At 43.8% G+C, this 23,842-nt stretch overlaps 1 protein-coding gene across 1 annotated transcript in view; it reads right to left on the bottom strand.

The window, feature by feature from the left end:
* Positions 1–23,842, bottom strand: part of DOCK2 (dedicator of cytokinesis 2) — a 4,134,711-nt gene that overhangs the window by 3,528,088 nt on the left and 582,781 nt on the right. Inside the window, exon 10 of the mRNA XM_044069535.1 lies at positions 7,533–7,668. Within this exon, the coding sequence (XP_043925470.1) occupies positions 7,533–7,668 (136 nt within the window). The remainder of the gene's footprint in view (positions 1–7,532; positions 7,669–23,842) is intronic.

Genomic DNA, 23,842 nt, shown 5'->3' with positions numbered 1-23,842 from the left:
CAGTAAAGTACAATTTCCCTTAAGAGCAAACAGAGATCACAGTCAGTCTGGGGCTGGTTCCTCCCTTTCTCTCCAGATCCCCAATAAGACTCCCCACTGGCACAGCTATAGGGTCCAGATCTCAGCCTAGTGGTCAAGCTAAAACCTCCAGCACCCTCTCTGTCCAACCAGTGCTTCTTGTCCCTGCCCAAGTAGCTGACACACACACACACACACACACACACACACACACACACACACACACACACACACACACACACACACTTTGAGATATGAGTTAGATACAAACACACAGACAATCCTGGGGAAGGCTGGCACAGGTTCTTCAGCTATGCCACTTATGCCCAGACTATACGGTAGTACCACTTGCCACCAACCACTAATATCAGCTACTAATAAGGCTCTTATTAAAGGGTGCCCAATTATTACTGTGCAATATTACTATACAAATGGTAAGTGTGATGAACAGCAAGGCTTATTTGGAGTGGCTTGGACAGTATCACTATATAAATGCAATGTACTCTAGAGCTTAAATTATCTCTACATAAAACAGCCACAGTTGAAAGGTTTAAAAATATTTAATAAATAATAATAAGACTATAAGACAATACTTGTTACTACAAAGTGCTAGTCCAAGTGTTCAGAGATCACAAATAAATGCTTAAAATAATACAGTAGTAAAGTTCTGAAATCAATTCAGAAAACAGCTAGACTAGACTTCCCATTTCCTATCTATATCTAAGAGCAAACACAGGTCTAAAATAAACTTATAGAGCAAGGCAGTGCTGGTGATGTCAGTTCTGAAAACAAATGCAAAATGCTCTGATTCTCTCTCTCTCTCTCTGTCCTTAAATTGATAACACAGTATCATTGACTCATTTCAGATTACATCATTATTCTCTGTTTCCCAGGCTAACAGAAACTCAGACTGGAACAGCCCTTTTGATCTTGCAGCTGGTCAGGAAGCCAGAGCAATAAAAGACATTACACATGTAAATTCTAGCCATTAACTCTGGTCTCAAACCAATAGGAAGAATTCCTTCATACAGACATCTCGGCTCCAAGTTTTGAGATCAAACAATTATGCAATGCTTGACTTATCAGCTTTCCTCCAGCAGATTGCAATGTGGTTACATTTTTGAAGTTCAACTTTTACCATAAATTTCTTACATTTAAGAGAACAAGAATGTGACTTGCATTAATATTTACAAATGACAAGATTATCTACAAAATCCAATCAAGCTAGGCTGTCAGCCTTCACAATGTATATGAGTGTTATATGATTTCTATCAATAGTAATGAAAATTGTTTAAAAGTACTCCCTGGGAAATGTACAGTTACATAGTTACTGTAAAACATAACAGCACTGCAAATACAATAAAGAATTTATGGAAATGTATGTTACACAAGACTCGGTACAACATCTTATTTTAAAATGTAAATTATTTTAAATAAGCTTGTTTCACTAACAACAGTAAAGATGTTTTGATTAAAAAAATATGGAAGTTCCAAGAAAACAGACAAAATATCTGGTGGCTTTTCACACTGAGTTAAGGTAAACCTATGTAAACTCCTTTAGCTTACGTTAAACAACATGATAGTATGCAGACACATCCTTGACCAATACTAACAAGATTCAGTGGTACCAGTTCACAATTAGGGATTGTCACATCAGATCTAAATGATTTTACTTCCATCAAACTGACGAGGGTCCTACGGAAAGATATAGATGGAGTATAACTGGCCTTTTCCAAAACGTTTCCAAAAACAGGTAGGGGGACTACATCTGTTAGACATGGAACAGTACGGGTTTGGTAAGAGGAGAAACTGACATTTGAATCTTGAAGAATATTTTGAAAAGGTAACAGCAGCACTTTGTGATGGACTAATAATGCAGGTGCTAATCCTAACCTTGTTAAGACATTCATGAATATTTCACATGAGGGAATATGGACCTATATCATTTAATAGAAACTTACACTGTCTAACCCCTCTTCGTCAAACACCATTTAATCAAAGTCTCAGATCCACAAATGTATTTTTAATTGAGCTGTTTCCCATGGCAAACCAACGGTAGGCCAACCTAGTCACCCGGAAAAAATCAAAATGCTTAAAACCTATCCAAGTGAGTGGGGCTGCACCCCCACACTCCCTCCAACTAAATATACCAACACCGAGATTGTATTACAGTGGGGAAAAGGGAAAATTCCATATAATGGCCAACCATTTGGTTGTCCTGGGAAAAACTTCAACTGAAAGTCCATTCGTTGATTTGAGACTTCGATTAAAAGGTGTTCGTTGAGGAGGGTTTCAACAAAGTGAGTTTCAATTAAATGATATGGACCCAGGGAATAGTTGACCAATTAAAAGCATTATATGCCAATTCATAGGTAATACAAAAGATAAAGCAACAGGACAGGACAAGGTGAGGGTTAGATGTCTGTTGTGAAAGGGCACTGTACTGTAGAAACAACTTTTCTGAACTATTCTTCTCAGATATAATGGTAGAATATGGGCGATAGATAACTAAATATGATGACTGCTATCTGGGTAACTTAATTACTTCTATAAAAGATCCTACATTTTCTCCAAGATGGTCTACGAAAAGTACATATATGGTGCAGTAGTAATGGCCTCACTTTCAATGTCAATAAATTTAGCATCATGAGACTTGGCAAAAGGGTCATAACTTATGTTTACCACAAAAAAAAAGACAAAAAAACTGTCACAGGAGATCTTCAAACAATGGTAGACAAATTCTGCTGAACACACAATAAAGTCAACAACTTTATAAAATGTATTTCTTACCCACAGTAAATAACATTGCTAGCAATGTGGCTTGCAGCTTTCATGGCTAAAACAGTAATCAAAACAGAAGTCCTATAGAGGACACTATCTACATACATATTTAAATAAATGACAATTATTTAATTAAACATGATCCAAAGGCTAAAAAAAACAGATATGCATGCTAAGGGAGTTAACATCTAACTAATAAAATACTAGAACACATAGATTACTACATACTGATGTGAACAACAGAATGCACACTTGGTCCAACAGAGTGTACTATCACAATAACGATAGTAAGCTAGATAAACAAACAGAAAGACAGACAGACAACTATAAATCCTTTCTAATGAAGGATAAAAGTGTATGCTGTATATATATATATATATATATATATATATATATATATATATATATATATACATATATATATAAAATACAATAAATATACACAAAAGATTTGTGTACACTGTCTAGCACATACCTAAATATACAGATTAATGTGTTAATAGTGCAAATAAATACATAATATATGTACATATCAGTTATATATACTATCTGTACTAAATAATAAACACACTATGGGAGGATTCAGAAAAATTTTCTCCAGCCATGTTAACTGGCCACTAAGAATTAGGCAATTAGTGGAAAATCTCCAATTCAGATTCAGAGAGAGAATACAGCCACATAGATAAATACAGTGGATATAAAAAGTGTACATGCCCCTGTTAAAATTCCAGGTTTTTGTGATATAAAAAAAGAGACTACAACAAATCACTTCAAAACTTTTCCCACCTTTAATGTGACATATAACCTGTACAATTCAATTGAAAAACAAACAAATCTGTTAGGGGAAAACATATAAAAAATATAAATTGTACAATAAACTGGTTGCATAAGTGTGCACACCCTTAAACTAATATTTTGTTGAAGCACTTTGGATGAAGAAGTGCTGACCATTGAACCACCAATGTCTACTGCAATGCCCACATCTGGTACCTTGTCAGAGGAGCAAGATGAATGGCAGAGTCCATGGACCCGAGGGACCCAAGAATCAAGTGTACTGGAGTGTACAGGAGGACGGGATAAATTCAATAGTTGAGTGATCAAATGAACCTTGCACATGGTAAGGCTGCAATCTCTGAAGTCGAATGAAACAGTACCCCTATGAATTCCAACTGTTGAGAGGGCACCAGATTGTATTTTGAATGATTGACAGTGATCCCCAGTCGATGGAACAGGGGAAGAATATAACCTATCGCTTGTAGCAGTCAATGCCTTGAGGGGGCTATGAGGAGCCAATTGTCTAAGTATGGAAAGACCTGAAAACCTTGCAAGGGCAGGTGAGCTGCTACCACTGCCATTCATTTGGTAAACACCCGAGGGGCTGGGGTGAGACCGAAGCGTAGGGCTCTGAACTGGTAATGATTGGCCCCTAGCCAGAAGTGCAGATGTCTTCTGGACCACCTGTCTATCCTGATATGGTAATAGGCATCCTGGAGATTTACCAAGCACATCCAGTCACCTTTGCATATGAGCAGCAGAACAGACTGAGCAGTAATCATCCAGAACTTTTACTTCTTTACTGACAAATTGAGTTTGCTGAGGTCCAAAACTGGATGCAGGTCCCCCGTCTTTTTTGGCACTAAAAAGAAGCAAGAATAAGTACTGGATCCTCTTTGCCCTGCAGGAACCTCTTGGATGGCTCTTTTTAGAAGAAGCTGCTAAACTTCTTTGAATGCCAACTCCCTCTGACTGGGTGGAATGTTGGGCGGGGGGGGACTTCTTATGGGAGGGGGCTCCAAAAAGGGGATGAAATAGCTTCTGGATACAATGTTGAACACCCACTGATCAGAGGTTATATCTGCCCAGGATAGTGGGTGTAGAGAAAGACAACCCCTGATTGCCTCTAGGGCACAGCAGTCAGGCAACGCTTCAGGAGTGCTGTGGGGGCTGCTCAGAGAAATGCTCCCTGGAGCCCTGATTTTGTGGACACCCCACCTCCGGGGTAGCGTCGACCATTGAACCCTCTTCCCCTGCCTCTCAAAGTGGAATTGTCAAGAGCATCTTGAAAGGTGGACTGCATCTTGTGGAACCACATCTTCCTGGTTCCCAGTTGAGTCTTAGAGAAAGACCTCGGGGGGGGAGGCAGAAATCTTGATTCCAGCTGCAGACAAAGTCTTCCCTTCCTGCTCACCGAAGGTCCAAACAAGATAGACCCATCCAAGGGGGCATTAGTAAAGGATGGCTTGAAGGGCTCTGCAAACCTACATAAACATAACCAGGCATGACACCTCACAATGATCCTGGTACCTGCTGTCTGAGAGGTAGCTTCTGCAGCATTCAAAATTAACCTATTGGAACAGTTCATCAGGGAAGTCAGAGTGAATCGCTTGGAAGACACCTTCAGAAACACTGACTCCTGTGAAGATGGGGGTTGGGAGACCATCCACCCTTTTGCTTTAAAATTTCAAAGATGTCCACAAAGGAGACATCATTGGACGGATTTCTGGGGGCACCCGTCTCCTTCCTCAAAGTCCATGTCCTCAGTGATGGACTCCATGGGAGAATCCAAGTGCTTCCTCTTGCACCTTCTCTTATGATGTACCTTCTTGACTCCAGGGAGGTCTCGGAAGAGACAGGGACTCTCAGAGGGGAGGAAACCCCCCTGAAGGCTCAAACAGGGCAGTTGACCATGGACAGAATGAGAGAGCTCAGCAGCCATTGTAGAGAAAGAAGCAGGGAGGAACCGGGAGCAATGGCTGAGGAAACTCTAGACCTGGAGATGGTCCTCTCTACCACCCTGAAAGCCAAGGGGCTGGAAGCAGGTCTGTCCCCCACATCCGCTGGAGAGGTCCCCTGGAGAGAAGAAGGAGCCCAGAAACAGCACCTCGACCGCCAGATAATACCGGACCAGAACTGTCGAAGGCTGAATCACTGAGAGGAAGGGACTGGTCTGAAAAGATATTACCAGATCCCCCCTCCTGCAGAGCCGGTGTTGATCACTCTGGAATGGGGGTCAGAGTTGAGAAGGAGGTGATGCTCATCCTTGCTGGAACCTGGATGCAGGCATCCCGGTCCTTAGGTTCCAAAGCCACCGGGGTTGGAAGAGGAGAGTGAGAGGTTGGGAGGGGCAAGGCCCCCTAGCCAGGTAGGCTGGAGAAGCCAAGAGCCCCAACTCTATTTGGGCCTTGAGGAAGCTCCTCATTATTCTGTCCATATCAGAATGTAAAAGGCTCCTCAAAGACCTGAAGGATGCAGAAGAGTGGGTGGATGAAGTGGGAGATCTTCCCGACCTACTATGACACTCCGGCATGTGGCTCCGATGTCTTGGAGCTGATTGTGAAACTTGTTTTGAGTTAGAAGCAGGGACTACCTCCTCAAAAACAATGATCGGATCTGAAGATCCTGCCTGATCCAAAGGCCTGGTCGACGCAGCAGCCAGATCCAAAAATGGTCGACGCAGCAGCCAGATCAAACAAACAGGTCGGATTTGAGGCTGGTCTAGCCTTTGTCTGATCTGAAGGTCTCTGATTAGAAAAGGCCCTGGATCCGAGGGACGGCGCTGCGGCTCTCAGCTCCGAAGGCCTCGGATCCGAGGCAGATCGGGCTAGAATCGGATCCATGGTCCTGGGATCTGACAGTCATATTTTTTTGGCAGTAACAGGCTAAACGAAAGGGGACTTCCTCTTCGTATCAAAATAAGAAGCCTTCCCTGGGGAGAAAAAAAGCCCCCCATGACGGAAGGGGACTTCCTCTTCAGATCAAAATAAGAAGCCTTCCCTGGGAAGAAAAAAAGCCCCCCATGAGATGTACCCTAAAGCAAAAGTTTGTTGTGGCAGTCTGCAAAGGCCCTTGGGTTGAATGCGGCACAAATGTCACATTCAACCTGCAGGTGCAGAGTGCCCATACAATACAAACACTCCTCGTGCGAGTCGGAATTTGGCACCTTATGACCACAAGAGGAGCATTTCTTAAAGCCAGTAATTTTATCTGATACACCAAACTCACACACACAAAGTAACCAAAAGTAAAAACATGCCCTAATGGGTAAGAGAAAAAATGGTGCCAAAAACACACACCCACACTCAAAACTAACACTAAAACTAAGCTAGAAAGGGAGGTAAGCAGCTTAAACTACTACAAACACCTACACTAGACAAACTACTACTAAGCTAAAAACACTAAACTAACCAACATTAGGAAAAAAACTTAGAAAGCACTCATCTGCTAGAACCAAAGGAACACGCCTGCACTGAATGTACAGAAACGAGATCTGGAGAATACAGAGAAGCAGGGCATTATGGGAGAGAGAGGAGCTAGAGCCTTGAATCCATCTGTGTTATGTTGCTGGCTCGGATCTGGGGTCAGATCCTAGACCCTATCGTGATGAAAAATGACTGGGATAATATCAGATGAAGTGGTTAAACCACATTGGGAGCATGTACATGATAAAATCTTCATGTGTGAATTGCACTAATCACCTTGCAAACCAAGCTTCAGTAAGGGGTGTTGAAGATTAAGGGCAGGCCAAAGGGAACAGCCATGTCAGCCATCAGGATGTCATTATACCAGGATATCTCTAAGTCCTCTATGACTTACAGCACAGGTGCAGAGGGGACACTGGAGCAATACAGATTGTTGCTTGTAAGAGAGAGCCAACAAACATAAATATTTCTAAAAATTACTGAAAAAGATAGTACAAGAAGGAAGTAACTTGCAGGATTAAAATGTTTACCTACCTGCCACTCCAAATGGTCGTCTCAGACCTTGGGTGCATTTCTTCTGGTTTCCTTCTTTAAGATCCATTTTTCCAATACGGATAATTTGGCAAATCAAATAGATTTTTTCCCTGTTAAGATCCTTATTTCCCAAATCCTAAAAATGCACCAAAATTAATATCATTAATTTGTCTCTTATTATGTAACCTCTATTATTAAAATAAGATGTTTTTCTCTGAAGTAAATGCTGTGTTACATCCACTGTAGATCATATTTGTTGAACAGTATCCAGATTTATATATGTTACTAAAGCTCTTCATTTTATGACTTCAGGTAATGTTAAAATAGTCACTCAGATTATACAAAATCTCGCACAGAATTGTATTCCAAAAATCAAATATCTTCATTCCAAAAAAAACACACACAAAAAATCACACACACAAACACACACATACACACACACTATCTATGCTATACTATACTATATCATGGTTCACCTGGCCTATAAAGCCAACAATTAAAAACAATCAAAAGTTATCTCTTTGTTACTGTGTAGCTGTATTATATCATACACACACACACACACACACACACACACACACACACACACACACACACACACACACACACACACACATATATATAGATATGGACCTATATTATATATTCAAATGCTTCAAAATTTAGAACCTCATATGTTCGACAACATACGAGCGAAACTTGAATCTTCAAATATATAATAAAAATGTAAAAAAAAAAAAAACACTTACCTTAATGCGCTAAGCAGGGGGGCAAGCCCCCCTGCACCCCCGCACCCCCCTACTTAAATATATCATCTCCGAGACCGTACTTCAGTGTAGAAAAGGGAAATTTTCCCATTCTGTGCGTACGGAGCCATTGCCTTTCACTTTTGAACTTTTCAAACTTCGATCATATGGTGTCGACCATATGACATTCGAACTTTGAAACATTTGATAATTTAATAGGGACCCATATATATCTATATATATATATATATATATAGAGAGAGAGAGAGAGAGAGAAACTTGAAGCAGTGGACATGAATGGCATGCATGCTTGATGTTGGCTTAATGCATCATGAGAAGTCATGACAAAAAGTAAAATAAAAAGATGCCATAAGCAATCTAGCTTGAACAATGAGTCAGTTTGTTCAAGCAGCACAAAGTCCTAAGTTGAAAAAGTAGTAAACAGATAAGGAGGAAGATGCACCATTGTCAGCACATCTGAAGTAGAGGATAATGACAGTTACTTAAAAATACTGACAGAAACACCAAAGAGTATACATAGCCATTGCAGATGCTGGTTAACCGATAAATAATTAACTAAAATCCAGCATTATCACATCGTATTGATGCAAGCAAACTGGAAGTTTAAGACACCACTCAAAACCTCCATCCCATCTGAAAGGATCTGAGTTAAAGCAGATTAATGCAGATCATTAAACTCAAAGGTAGTTAAAAGGGACTTTGATGGTTAAAAAAGGAATATTATGAATTATGTAAAATTGGCTTTGAGGAATTTTTTTGCACCATGAACATGGCTGTGTGACCCTTACTATGATGCAGGCAACTTATAACAACCCACAAGCAGCATAGCCAAGCAGCTGGGAGGGCTTTTATGCAATGGTTCATTAATGAACTGTGTATCTTTAACATTATGCTAAATATTTATATATCATCGGGAGACAAAAGGTGTAAGATATTAACTCCTTTGCAAATGAGTATGAAAACTTATACATACCTTACAGCTGATCTTTCAGTAAATATTCAGAGATGATGTGAAATGTGAAAAAAGATTCAAAACTTGTGATTTTTTTTTTTGGTATTTATTTATTTTCTTAAAACAGTTTTTAAATGGGAAACTTTTACAACTCACACAAACATACAGAGCTCCTTAAATTGCTACTTCCTTTCATAGGTTCATAGATGTTTACTAGGCTAATGACCACAAGGGTGTTTTAAGCCTAGCCATGCATCCCAAATCTCTAGCAAGTTCTGATATCATTGAAAAGGGTAAGCATGGGCCTGGGAGATGACCCACTTACAGGTTACCTGTGTCCATTAGAGACATAGGTGCCAAACCAGGGATGAATTTCTGGTTTCCAATCCAACTGTTCAAGTTGCACTTGAATTGGGTTAGGGAGGAACTCTGCTTCACATGTATGGGGAACCGGTTCCATAGACAGGGTAGTCTCTGGGATACATACCTATCTCTCCAGCAGGTCCTATTTATATTACAGGCAAGGGTTAAGTCTTCAGAATGGTAATTCTGGTGCTGTTTATTTTGTGGATATGCAGGAGGTCCATTAGAGTGGGGTCTGACAATTTCAAAAGTTATATTACTGTAGCGCACCCATAGGTGTAGCTGAAGTAGATATGGGTTCCTTCCTACCTGACTCTGGTGACACCCCTATAGGCCCAACACACCAAGGTGGCAAGACTGACAGATTTTATTCTAGGTGACAATCCAGTTAAAAAGGCAATAGGACAACCCCAAACAAATTATTTCAACAGTGCACCAGTTAGCAATAATGCAAGGTGAGATATGCATGCAATGAAATAAGAAGTTATGTACTCACCATAATGTTCCATCTGAGTAGGTGGCTTCATTTGTCTGCAACCTGTGCGTTTTGGATCCGATATCGGATCTGAGCCGGCAACTATTTATACAGCTATGGATCCGAGCTCCTAGCTCCTCCCCTCACCCATAATCCCCTGCCAACCCCAAATGACCTCAGATCAAGTTTGCCATCCTACATATACCTGGAAAGGTATCCCAACAGGAAAAGGCAAGATAATACAACAAAACTAACTCTTATGAAGGCCAGGGGGAAGGAGGGGGGGATGGTTGCAGACAAATGAAGCCACCTACTCAGATGGAACGTTATGGTGAGTACATAACTTCTTAATCTGGAGTAGGGACTTCATTTGTCAGCAACCTGTGGGACAGAGTCCCCAACTATCTGAATCTTGGGCAGCCATCATGGAAGGATGTTCCGGAGCACTGCGGAGCCAAAGGATGCTCTCCCTCTGGAAATGACGTCCAGTTTGTAGTGGTTGATAAAGGTATGAGATGAGGCCCAAGTGGCTGCCGAGCAAATATCATCCAAGGGAACTCTAGATCTAAAGGCAGCAGAAGTAGATATGGAGCGAGTGGAATGTGCACGGACTCCTTGAGGTGTGGGCCTCCAAGAAGCTTCATAAGCTAGAAGAATACATTAGGAAATCCAGCGTGATAAGGTGACCTTTGAAACGGCTTTACCCAAACTGAATTTGGCAAAGGAAATGAACAGCTGATCAGATTGTCTGTGACCAGCAGTCCTATAAATATAGAAATGCAGCTGCCTGTGCACATCTAAAGAATGCAGCTTGTACTCTTCCTTTATTTTGATAATTAGGGAAGAAAACTGGTAGGTTAATGGACTGATTGATATTGGTTTCTGAGGCCACCTTGGGTAGGAAGGAGGGATTGGTCCTGAGGTACACTCTATCCTGATGAAAAACCAAGTAAGGGGGTTTTACAGAAAGAGCTTGAAGTTCTGAAACTCTTTTCGCTGAAGTGATGGCTACCAGGAATGCTGTTTTCCAAGACAGGTATTTAAGATCGGCCGAGGCAGCTGGTTCAAAGGGAGAAGCAGTCAAGGCTTGAAGAACTAGTGATAGATCCCAAGGGGGTACGGCTTCTTTGATAGGGGGCCTGAGCAGAAAAGTACCCTTGAGGAAGATTTTACATAGTTTAGCTGACATCAAAGGACCTGTCTCATGTCCTACATGGTAATGGGAGATGGCTGCCAATTGTACCTTGACTGTCAAACAGCTAGCCCCTTGCTGAAAAAGTCCGGTGAGAAAGTCCAACACGGACGTTAACGGAGCAGTGAAGGGGTCCAAATTATGATGTTCCACCCAGACGGAAAAGCGCCTCCTTTTACTGCGGTAAACTTTCCTGGTGGAAGGTTTATGTGCTGCCACCAAGATGGCTTTGACTGGTGAAGAGATGCCGGGAGTCCTGATTAAGAGTGGAACTGGAGCAGCCAAGTTGTCAGCTTCAGGATGTCCAGATTCGGGGTCGGTAAGCCTGATGGATGGGATATTAGATCCGGGCTGGGATCCAGAATCCAGGGAGGATTCACCAAGTGAGACCACAGGTAAGGAAACCAAGTTTGCCGAGGCCAGAATGGGGCAATGAGGATTATTCTGCTCCCCAACTGAGAGGCTTTCTGTAAGAGCTTTAGCATCAGGGGTAGAGGAGGATAGGCATAAAGTAGACTGGGCGGCCAAGCATGCACTAGAGTGTCTCTCGGGGCTTCCCCTGGTGGGGGAGTCAGAGCGAAGAAGCTGTCGCGTTTTGCATTTGAGGGAGAGGCAAAGAGATCGCAGCAGGGTTGCCCCCATTTTGCAAATATCCGCTTTGCTACTCGGGAGTTGAGAGACCACTCATAAGGGGAAAGAATAGTGCAGCTGAGTTTGTCCGCCAGAATGTTGGCCCGTCCCGGAATGTGCGTTGCGATCAGAAAGCGGTTGGTGGAGATCGCCCACTCCCACATCCTCATGGCCTCTCAGCAGAGAGGGTAAGACCTGGTCACCCCCGTTTGTCGATGTACCAGACAACTGACATGTTGTCCATCTGTATCGCAATAGTTCCTATGGGAAGAAGGTTCTGAAGTGCTTGCAATGCTAACAGCACCGCCCTCATCTCCAGAACATTGATATGCAGAGAGGTCTCTGTGTTGTTCCACATGCCTTGGACTGTTCTGCCTGAGCAATGCCCCCCACCCGAGGCGAGAAGCGTCCGTCGTCACCATGATGAGAGGAGGTGGAGCGCAGAAGGGTCGGCCTGTATGGAGGTCTGGGGACTGGAGCCACCATAAGACCTGCAATCCTGAATTAATGGACATGCTCCACCTCAGAAAATCCAAATCCATCAGAGCCACGAGATCAAGTGACCTAAACCTCAACACAGAAATAAATAGAACATGCTGGAGGGACAGATTCATAACCCAGAGGCTCCCTACACTCTGGAACAGAATCCTAGTCCATGTTAGGCAGAGCCCCTCACTGACTCTATTCAAGAGAAATTTCGACGAGTGGAATGGAGATCGTAGGTTTACCCCGGGGGTCATCTCTGTGTCACTACTAGACAGAGGCATAGTAAACTAAACCCTAAAAGGGCGTAGTATTCTCATCCTAAGGGGTGGTGTAAGCCACATACACTCTGGCTAGGCTTATAAATGCCCTAGGGCAGATAGCCTAGTACGAACCTATGAACCTATAACAGGGCCCTCCTGCAAGCCTTGCTGATAGAGATAGGGTGATTGAGAGGAAGAAGCTGAAAGGACCATTGTACTTGGAGGGTCCACTGTAGTACCCTCATATTTAGACAAGCGCATGGAAGAAGCGTTATTGCCGCTGCCATGGAGCCCAGTGCCCTCAGAACCAATTCTGCCGGTGGAGCTTCTGATTGGAGGATGGCCCGCACATGAAGTCTCAGATTCTGTAGTCATTCTGAAGTGAGGTAGGCTCGCAGACTTCTCGTATCCAATTTGGCCCCTATGAACTCTATCACTTGTGTCGGAGCAAGGGAGGATTTGTCCGTATTGATCGTGATGCCTAACTGGGGGGGCTAGGCGGAGAAAAAAGTCTATGGCTGAGCAGAGTAGATGCCTTGTTGGGGCGGTCAGGAGCCAGTCGTCCAGGTATGGGAAGACCTGCATTCCCCGGAGTCTCAGGTGGGCTGCTATCACTGCTAAAACTTTGGTGAACACCCTGGGGGCTGTGGTGAGGCCAAAGGGAAGGACCCTGAACTGATAGTGGCTGGCTCCCAGCCAGAAGCAGAGAAACCTCCTGGATCTTCTGTCCATTAAAATGTGGTAGTACACATCCTTAAGGTCTATTGAGCACATCCAGTCATTCTCCCACAAGAGGGGGAGAATGGATTGAAGAGTGACCATTCGGAATTTCTCCTTGGTTACTGACAAGTTCAAGAGGGAAAGGTCTAGAATTGGTCTCAAGTCCCCCGTCTTTTTGGCACCAGAAAGAACCTGGCGTAAAACCCTAATCCAAGCTGGTCTGGGGGGACGGGTTGGATGGCTCTTTTTTCTAGCAGCTGCTGGATTTCTGCAGCTGCAGCCTCCCTCTGACCGGGTGGAACATCGGGGAGGTTCCTGAGTCTGGGGACATGTTGCATTGGGATTTTGTAACCTCTGGATATAATCCGAAGCACCCAGCGGTCTGACGTGATGGACTCCCATGCCACCAGATGCCTCGAGAAGCGCCCCCCTGACTGCCTCCAGAGTGGAGCAGTCGGGCAACCCTTCAGGGCTGTTGCGTGAGCCGATCAGAGAAAGATTCTCTGGACCCAAAGTTTCTCGGGGCCCTTCTGCCTCTAGGGCGGCGTCCTCCCTGTCCTTCTCTGCCATGGAAGGACTGGCTGTCCGGAGCAGGTTGAGAATGTTGCGATTTCCGGAACCACATCTTCTTCTGTCCCTTTTGGTTCTTGGAGAAGGACCTCTGGGGAGCAGAGAAGCGGACTCCGACGGCAGACAACGTCTTCCTGTCCTTCTCACTCTGGACAAGTGTCTCGCAAACGTTCTTGCCAAACAAGGCAGAACCATCAAAGGGGGCATTCGCAAAGGACGCCTTAAAGGGCTTCGCAAAGTCACAATGTCAGAGCCAGGCCTGGCGTCTCATAACTAGGCCCACTCCGCTAGCTCTAGCGGCTCCCTCAGTGGCGTGGGACAACAGCTGCATAGAGGTATTGGAAATAGATCTTAGAGTGACCATACGAGTGGAGTACAACTGCTTGTCCTCCGTCAACATGGACTCCGGGGGGAAACAGCATATTCTTTAATAAATCTCGCTGCATCCTGATGACATGTGCCATGTAGTTCAGGGACCTTACTGAGAAGGTCGCTGAACTAAATACCCGCTTCCCAAGGCGATCCATCAAGCGGGACTCCTTGCTCGGTGGATGGGCCGAGGGACTCTCCTGAGCTAGTTCCCTCTTAGTGGCTGCTGCCATCAACATGGCATCTACGGGGGGACACTTGGTCCAGTGGGACTGGTCTGCGGGGGGGGGCTCAAAATCCTATCCGTGTGTTTAGGGACTGGCTCCACAGTGTCCGGCTCCTTCCACGCCCTGGTGGTAACAAGGTCCACCAGGGGGTCGGCCGGAGGGGACACCCAAGAGGTAGATGGGCCTGCTTCGAATGCCTCCAGAAACACGGACTCGTCGGAGGAAGCCTTGGAGGCAGACCCTCCCCCCCTGATCCTGAGCATTTCCATGATGTCTCCAAAGGAGACATCCTCAGGGGGTGACCTTGGGGAACCTTCCCCTTCATCCAAGTCCGTGTCCTCTGTTAAGGACTCGGGGGAGTCCACGTGCCTCCTCTTACACTTATGCTTGTGAGGCACTTCCTCGGGGGGGCTGTCCGAGGAGGTCTCACCAGCAATGTCCTGTTCCAAAGGAACAACCTGGGACATCGAAGCAGGCTGTCCCTGTGGCCGGGTGATGGAAGCCTGACCGAGCAGAGAGGGAGTGCAGGGTGGAGCCGAGACAAGGGCCGGAGGTCTGGATGCTCTCGACAGAGCCCTCTCCACTACATCGAAGGCCGAGGGGGAGCCACTCTCCCTGGGCTCCGAGAGCCGACTCCCACTCGGATCCGATGAAGGGATCAGAACCGGTGCCGAGACCGTCGGATCCGATGGACCAGTGTGCTCCGACCTGGATGGAGCCGAAGGCACACTGAATCCCTCGGATCCAAAGTTTGGGCCACGGCTCCGAGAGGTCGGATCCAATGATGGAACCGACAGACTCGAGGGCAGGGTCAGATCCGAAGTACCCAGTAATGTTGGCGCTGACCCACCCCGGCTCCAACACTGCCCAGCTCCAAGCGCTCTGAACCCGGGAAGTGGGTCGGAGAAGGCGCTATCGGAGCAAAAAAGGGTGTCGAGCTCCCCCCCCCTTCAGGGGGGGAGGCAGGAGCACTCCCATCTGCAGCTGGGCCTGGATGAACCTTCTCATCATCCGGTCCAAGTCTGCATCAGACAGGCTGTAGGTGGATCTCGACAAGGCCACAGAGGCAGGCCTGGAATGCCGCCTCGATGACCTAGACGGAGATCGGGTCTCCTCCTCCTCGGGTCCCAGGGAGAAGCAAGGTGATCGGAGCCGAGGAGGAGGAGACCTGGAAACCGTGGAGGGAGAAGCCTGCTTAGCTGGGGGGGGGGCCGAAGTGGAGGCCTCGGCCCGCCGCTTGTGGTGCTTCTCCCTCCGTTTCTCCCTCCTGGCCTCCCTGTCCTCCGGCACCTTAGTGGGAGTTTAAATTCCAGCCAGGGGAAGGGAGGCAGGAGTGGCCACCACCACAGGCTGAGGAGGTGCCACAGGAGTAGCAGAGGCCGAAGCCGAATCCAGGGGCAAAAGTCCCGCCAGGACCAGTTTTGACCTCCGCTTCTTCAGTGCCCTGGGGTTGAACGCTGCACAAATGATACATCCCGATGACAGGTGTTCAACCCCAAGGCACCGAACACACCGAGTGTGGCCATCTGCCGGAGAGAGCTTATGGCCACACTCGGTGCACTTAGAAAACATAGGTTTTGGGGCCTCTGCCATGCCCAAAACTAAATAAAAGCTACACAAACACACTAGGCCCCAAACGCAAGCACACTCTAATGACCAGCGAGGGGAGGGTAAACACTAAAAATTTTGAAATTAACTGACTAAAGGGAAACCTAACACACACACACTGATTAAACTACTGAAAAAGTAGTCTGATTAGACCAAAAAGTCACTTATCTCAAAAAATTGCCAGGAGCTCGAAATCCAGCTGACACACTCAAGAGCGGCAAACTAGATCTGAGGTCATTTGGGGTTGGCAGGGGATTATGGGTGAGGGGCGGATCTAGGAGCTCGGATCCATAGCTGTATAAATAGTCGCCGGCTCGGATCCGATATCAGATCCAAGACCCACAGGTTGCTGACAAATGAAGTCCCTACTCCAGATCATACATTCACCACTTTTCCAGAATTCAAAAGAAAAAGTTCTTGACATTCAAACATGCACAAAGAAGGCAATATCAATGAGCAGTAAAGCTTTATAATGCATCAATACAAACACGGGAAAAAATGCAATGTCATTAAGCAATAAAAGTTATAATACAACAATACAGGTATGAGAAAATGCAATGTCATTGAGCAGCAAAATTCCTGAAGGCAGCAGTATAACACAAACAAAATGCAATGTCATTAAGCAATAAAAGAGTTATAATACAACAATACAGGCATAAGAAAATGCAATGTCTTTGAGCAGCAAAATTCTTGAAGGCAGCAGTATTAACACAAATAAAATGCAATGTCATTGAACACTGAAGATTTATAATGCAGCAATACAGATATGAGAAAATGCAATGTCATTGAGCAGTACTAAGACCCTCAACACCCGTGATAAATTCTAATCAGACCAACTACGAAACACTCTATTGTACCCTGTTCACTGGCCAGTGACTACTTACAGATTTGCTGCCGGCACGATGGGGCCCAAGTTAGAGCTCATATGGATCCCAGTTATTTGTAATCCACAAAGCATTTAGAAGGGGGAGGAGAAACCATAATATTATAAAAATGTAAAAAGATGGCCAGAGCCTCTCAACACTCCATCAAGATTATCCTAGTGAACTGGCACCGTGGTTCCTCTAATGAGAAAAGCAGAAAAATCACCTGCCAGAACTCTGGTAATCAGCTATGGCTTCTCTGTACTAGGCCCAAAGGAACTCCTTTTCTTGCTGAATCATATGCAAGCGAAGAACTACTGGTTTCAGCCTTCTCTCCTGATTCCATAAAATACCATCATCTAGGGTTTCAGCAACAAACAGACACAAACTGCTACTTCACTTCCCTGTCCCAAAGCACCACAGAAGAAAATCCAGTCATGCTGCAAGGCCCTTTTCCCTTCAGTTCACAGTTTCAGTCTTCCTTCCTTCGGCTAGTATCTCAGACTCCTCTTTCACTTTCGAAATTGTCTTTTATATCCCTGAAACAGTTCCACCTTGTGGTCTAATGAAAAACTACAGTCTAGTACTTCTACAATGAAATACAGTGGGAGCTACATTACCTTAACTGGTTTGGAACTTCCTAGAAATCTAAGCAACTTTAATTCAGATGATACTACAAACTTTAATTCATAAGATGCTGTTTGGATTCTGCATTTTAACCCAACCAGGATTCCTTTTCCAAAAGCAATACAGGGGAACATTTGTCTGAAAGGACAGTGCTAACTGAATATTTTCCAGTACGGCCTCATCTCAGGACACCCCTCTGGAGTTTCTTTAAGTGATATGACTAAATGTTCAGTGCAGCATTATGGTTCTGTTAGTCTTTGCATTTTGTCTGGTGTGTACTGTTTGCTTTATGCACTGTAAGCAGTGAGGAAACCTTTTCATGGACTGCAAACTAGAACAGAGACAAGCTGCTGCTGCCTAGAGCTGGTGAGCACATATCTACAAATTTTGCATGTAACACTTTTGCAACTGCTAAATGCTCATATAATGTCAGAGATATGTAGATTACCTTTATCTTCAGCTAGTGGAAGTAGCAGGGCCAAGTAGTTGGTATCATTTATATAATGCAATCTGCCTGTTCAAAACTTTGATTTTATATGTTCTTCTGCAAGAGTATATTTGCCTGTATAACTAATTTTCAAAGGTGCATTGCCTATTATTTAAGCAAATGTTCCATTATTCAAATTCAAACACTTGTAGCTGACCAGTTATTAATTTATAAAAGGGCAATTACACCCAGAACTGGGAATTACAACAATCATAATCTACCTATTTTGAAGAGAAACAGTTCAGTTACAACTAACCTGTGTTAATGGTATAGTCAGCTCATTTTTAAGAGTACAGTATCCTGTTTGTGCAAGATTGGTCCAACTATTGGTACAATACTACAGTAAAAGGGCACTGAAAATGTATTATTTTATTGGCCCTTCTTGGAAATCAGAGTGTGTGTGTGTGTGTGTGTGTGTGTGTGTGTGTGTGTGTGTGTGTGTGTGTCTGTGTGTGCGCGTGCACGTGCAATACTTTTAGCCCAGATACATTCACTGCTGGTAAGAGAGCTCTGAAAGGACCTGGGCTGACAATGAAGTATATGAAATTGTGGAAATGTAGTGGCTTAAGCTCTGCTCTCCAGGGGTACAATACAAGCATTATGTGGGTGTGGCAAGCACTCTACATAGCCCAGGACACCTGAACTAATTTGCCATTTGCTCTTAACACAGCGCACCATGCGTACATTGTTGTCAAAAGTCTGAAAAGTTTGTAGGGCCATTCCTGACATGTTCATGCAGAGTAGATGGTCCTGAAAAGCACAAAGGATAGAAGGGACTATCTTCATCTTCTTTAATTATTAATGAACATCATAATAAGAGGGGTCTATATTATAAAGACAAAAGTTTACTTACCCGAATACCTAAACGTCAACACCTATTCCGCGAAGTGCATATACACAGAACACCCTAAACCACAAAATTCAGAAAATCGAACTGTCATACTTGTCCCACCCCACCGCCCGCTACATATTACCTACACAAGCAAACTAAATAAACCACATACATACACTAATCAAAACCCTACTTCTAACCCTAAACTAAACCCTACTTCTAACCCTACACTAGATCTTACATATACCTCCATGTATGCACTTAACTTAACCCACACCCTAACCCTAATATCCGTAACTATCGCACACTTACCTTAAAAAGCTAAACCCAAACAAACTAAATAATCCACACACATACACTTAACAAAACCCTACACTAAATCTAACATACATTACCATCTATGCACTTACCTTAACCTGCACCCTAACCCTAATCCTAAGGTCCGTAACTATTGCACACTTACCTTACAGAGCTATACTGCAGAAGGGTCAACCATGACAATTTGACGTTTCTGCTTTCGCGCTTCTGGACGATCTATGTTTTCGCAGTTCGATGAAGACGGGTCGATGTTTAGGCGTTCAGGTAAGTAAACATTCATCTTTATAATATAGACCCTAATAAGAGATGGTGTCAGGTGCTGGAGAGCCAAACACATACTTGCTAAAAACCAAGAATGTCATGGGTGTGCCCTCGGGGTGATACTTTATATCTCTTGGTTCTTACTCTCTGCTGCTGTGAGTCACCCTCATAACTCAGAAAAATATCCAGGCCTCCATATATATCAAAAAATAATTTGGAACTCTCCATACCAAAAGGTATATGCTGCCCTGTACAGAATCAGACAGAATTCCAAACACAACAGGCAGGCATACACTTGGAATACTCTATCTGGCTTAGCACATTGATTTTTTACTACTAATTCACAACAAATAAGCATATTAACTGATTTTTTTCTACAGTTAGCCTGCTTCCACATAAATTGATTATTGAATAAGCAATATTTTAGGTACCCAACATATTCATGCTTGTTCTGCCCTTGAAACAGGCCAGGATCTCCCTAGGAAGGCAGGCATCAGCATTTGAGAACTGAGTGAGCTGTTCACACCCCAGCATCAAGCAGGGCTCTATTCCAAAGGTCATAGCTGGTTTGGGAGTATGTTCCAGTCTTGTAAACAACCTGTCAGGCCAAAGGTACGAAAGCCAAGTAAACATCAGGCTGAATCAGCAAGAAATGCAGAATAACTGTTCCACATAGGTCAGACTGACCCAAAGTATGTGAAGAAGATGAGATCATATTCAGGTGTGGGAAGAGGAGGGAGATGGAACCAGCCTAATTTTAAAAGGAACCAGAGACAAAATGTACAACAGTGATTGGTTATATATCTTTAAAGGGATAGGTGAAGGACACAGGCTTACTAATCATGTCGAAAACAATATGGTTGTAAAGGATAAGACCCAGAGATGACACAGATTAGATCCATTATGTCAGGAGACACAGAGGACACAGAGGGAGTCAGATGTGTGGGGATGCGATTATGGTGGAAGAATATAATCATATAAGCTGTCTGGACAAGGAAGAGATAAACAGTCTATGAGATCTACCAAACAAGTATTTTTCTTCTTCTTCTTCTTCTTTCAGCTTTTCCTGGTTAGGGGTCACCACAGCGGATCACCTGTCCACTCATGATTGGCAGTGGAGTTTTTACAGTGTTGCGTTGCCAGCCTGACGCCCAGCCTTCCACAGAAGGCACACACTCACGCCTAGGGCCAATTTAGAGTGTCCAATCCACCTACAGCATGTCTTTGGGATGTGTGAGGAAACTGGAGCACCCGGAGGAAACCCACGCGACCACAGGGAGGACATACAGACTCCGCACAGAAGGCACCCCAGCCAAGGATCGAACCAGAGAACCTCTTTCTGTGAGGAGGCAATGCTAACTGCAGCACCACCGCGGCTGCTTAGACTAAAAGTACTGAGGTAAGGTAAAGTAAAACAAACTAAAACATCATAGCAGCTGCTTCAACAAAACAGCAATATCACTGGCTATCAGAAGTCATTCAGAGCAGTCAAATTCAGTGGTACGAAATAGGACAACAGTGCAATTGATAGTGTGAGGGTCCAAACTTCATGTGCAACTGCTGAACCTGTCAGTTCCCAGCTGAATAAAAAGATAAGACAGGAAACTATAAAAGAAGTATATGTGGATGTAATTTCCCTGCTGAACACACCCTGGGAAGGAGTCAGAAAGAAGGAGAAGGTTGACAAAAATGATTAGCAAATATGATTTTTACTTAAAAAAATATGAGGAAAATAAGAAGGCATGCTTCTCCATATATGCCAGAGTGTTATCAGAAGGTAACTTACATGGTTTCTAAGTATGTGGGTATATTTATATTAACTTGAGCAAATGCATTTATCTGGGCTAGTGGACATGGGCAAGGTTGGATGTGTTACTATTTCAGATTACTGAGGCTCGAGGAGGTATGCACTACACAAACGTAATTTTCCTGTATGGCAAGGTCAATTTGAAAGCAGAAGATAAAACTTAAATCTTCAGCCTACCGGGGAGGACAGTTTATTGAAGTGTCCTGGGTATAACTGTGGGTGATATTTGTCTGAACTGTTTTTTTTATGTATGCATATCTGACATTAGGGTGTACACACACAGACACACACACACACACACACACACACACACACACACACACACACACACACACACACACACACACACACACTTTTCATTTATGCGTTTGATTTAATATGAGAAGATTCCCTACCCCAGTCATAACAGGCACAATGGTCTTTTGTAAAGGAATGTATCCCACGAAGCTGTTAATAAAGACTTGACAACAGAATTTTCTATGATGTTTCAAACTGTGTATAACAATCAGTTATAGGACGTCACATTTGAAGACAGCAAAGTAAGGACTAAACATAGTGTGAAATTGCCACTGTAAAAGTGGGTAGGACGCACAGGCCATTCCCATCACCGGCATATACTTAGATGAAAAAAATCACTTATTTGTTTGGTACTCGAGATAATGTGAAGATAATTCAAACTCAAAAAACATTTATCTTCTCTGAAATAGGCAATACTGAATGGTGATTTAATGGATGAAGACTCATTAGTTAAAAATCTCCTGATGATGCTTTGGGAACAGCAGTTTAGAAAAGGAGAAGTTCTGTTATCAAATGCTAACATAAAGGCAGTAGTTCACTGATGCCTATTCATTCAGATAATAAGGTATTGTTCATTATTAAATTTGAGGGTAAGGACATTGACAAATGTACATTCATTGGTTGTGTGGCAGCATAAACAATATTCAAAATGTTTTTATCTTTTTTACAGTAAGGACAATGCAACAAACAGATATGAAAGTTATAGAGTACTACTTGTATAACATCCTGTTTATTGGGTTGAATAAGACTACATCTCAGAAGAATTGACATTCCTTTCCAAAGACACATCAGGCCTTTAGTCATGCTACCAGCAGTTAATAAAACAGAGTGGCTGTGTATGTGTTTATCATTTTTTTGTTATTCTTGCCCCATTGCGGTTGAGCATTAAGCCTGCTTTCACATGTACAGTGTCTATTCATTCTTCTTCTCCAGGAATTAGACACACAGCTGAGTTGAGAGCTGTATGGGAGGAGGGGGGAGTAATAATTCAAGTAACCATGAAAGTGCTTTGTGTTCTTCTGACATCTTGGCAATGAAAGCATTTCCGAATGACCTAACCACACCCCCTGAGGGGGGACAAGCAAACCACTTCAACACTGAACCTACAATGCCCTACCTTTCTGAATGTATGCTTCCACATATTTTGAAGACCACCATTCACTGGTCACTTGGTAAGCATAACTCGAGACCCCAGGCTGCTCCTCTGTGTCACCACCCATCCTCCAAGGGATACTGGCAGTGTGATCGGCTTCACCCCTCCCCTCCAGTAAGGCACAACTGATCCACCCTGTAACCAAGAAAACTACTATATAAAATTCAAATTATGTGAAATGTAGTCAGGACTTTATCCCCTTACACCACCAGCACTGCCTAATGTGGTTATCACTTTTGACAAAGAAATGAAATGAGGAAGGCGTTGTAAGACTGCCAAAAGAAAAGATGAAGTAACTAAAGCTAAGCTGAAGGAAGCAGTAAGACAGGCTGGGCAGGCAGCAATGACTGCTTTGAAGAAGCTCACAAGTCTGATGAACTGGAAGTGGATGAGATGGACCCTTGTCCATGATGGATGGAAGGTAATATGCAAATGTTCTGCTTGCCTCTGGGTTATTCGCACTTATAAAATGTAAGTGCTTCCAAACCTATGATGATAGATGCAGGACATCCTGTGTATCCAGGAGACAAGAAAGAAGGGCAGTGCAGCATGGGACACAAAATCTGTTATTCAGGACAGACTAGTGATGGTGTGGAAACTGTGGTGAGGGATACTCTTTAGAATCAGTGATAGGTGCCAGCAGAATTAGTGATATATTCATGGCAATCAGACTGCAGTGTAAAACTAGGGTAGTATTTGTAATCTCAGCCTATGCACCACAGCAAGGTTGTGATAGCAAGGAAAATATTGCATTCAGGCAGCAGTTCCAGGAGCTACTAGATAAAGCAGAAGAATATGAGTTGATGTTGATAACAGGTGAACTCAGTGGTCATATCAGGACAGACAGAACAGGATATAAGGACTGCCTGTGTTCCACAGGTGAGGCAACAGAAATAATGAAAGAGGAACCATTCTAGAAATCTGTTTGGCAAATGGCTTGATGGTGACCAACACATGTTTTAGCAACAGAGGCAATCACAAGATCACATGCAAGAGTGGCCAACCTGCAACTCCAGCAGCCTTCCTCCAATTGAGGAAAGGACATT

This window comes from Protopterus annectens, chromosome 4.part0, assembly GCF_019279795.1.
Source record: "Protopterus annectens isolate FY-2018-M chromosome 4.part0, PAN1.0, whole genome shotgun sequence".
NCBI lineage: Eukaryota > Metazoa > Chordata > Ceratodontiformes > Protopteridae > Protopterus > Protopterus annectens.
The sequence above is the reverse complement of the archived record's forward strand: the minus strand, read 5'-3'. Positions and strand labels throughout refer to the sequence as shown.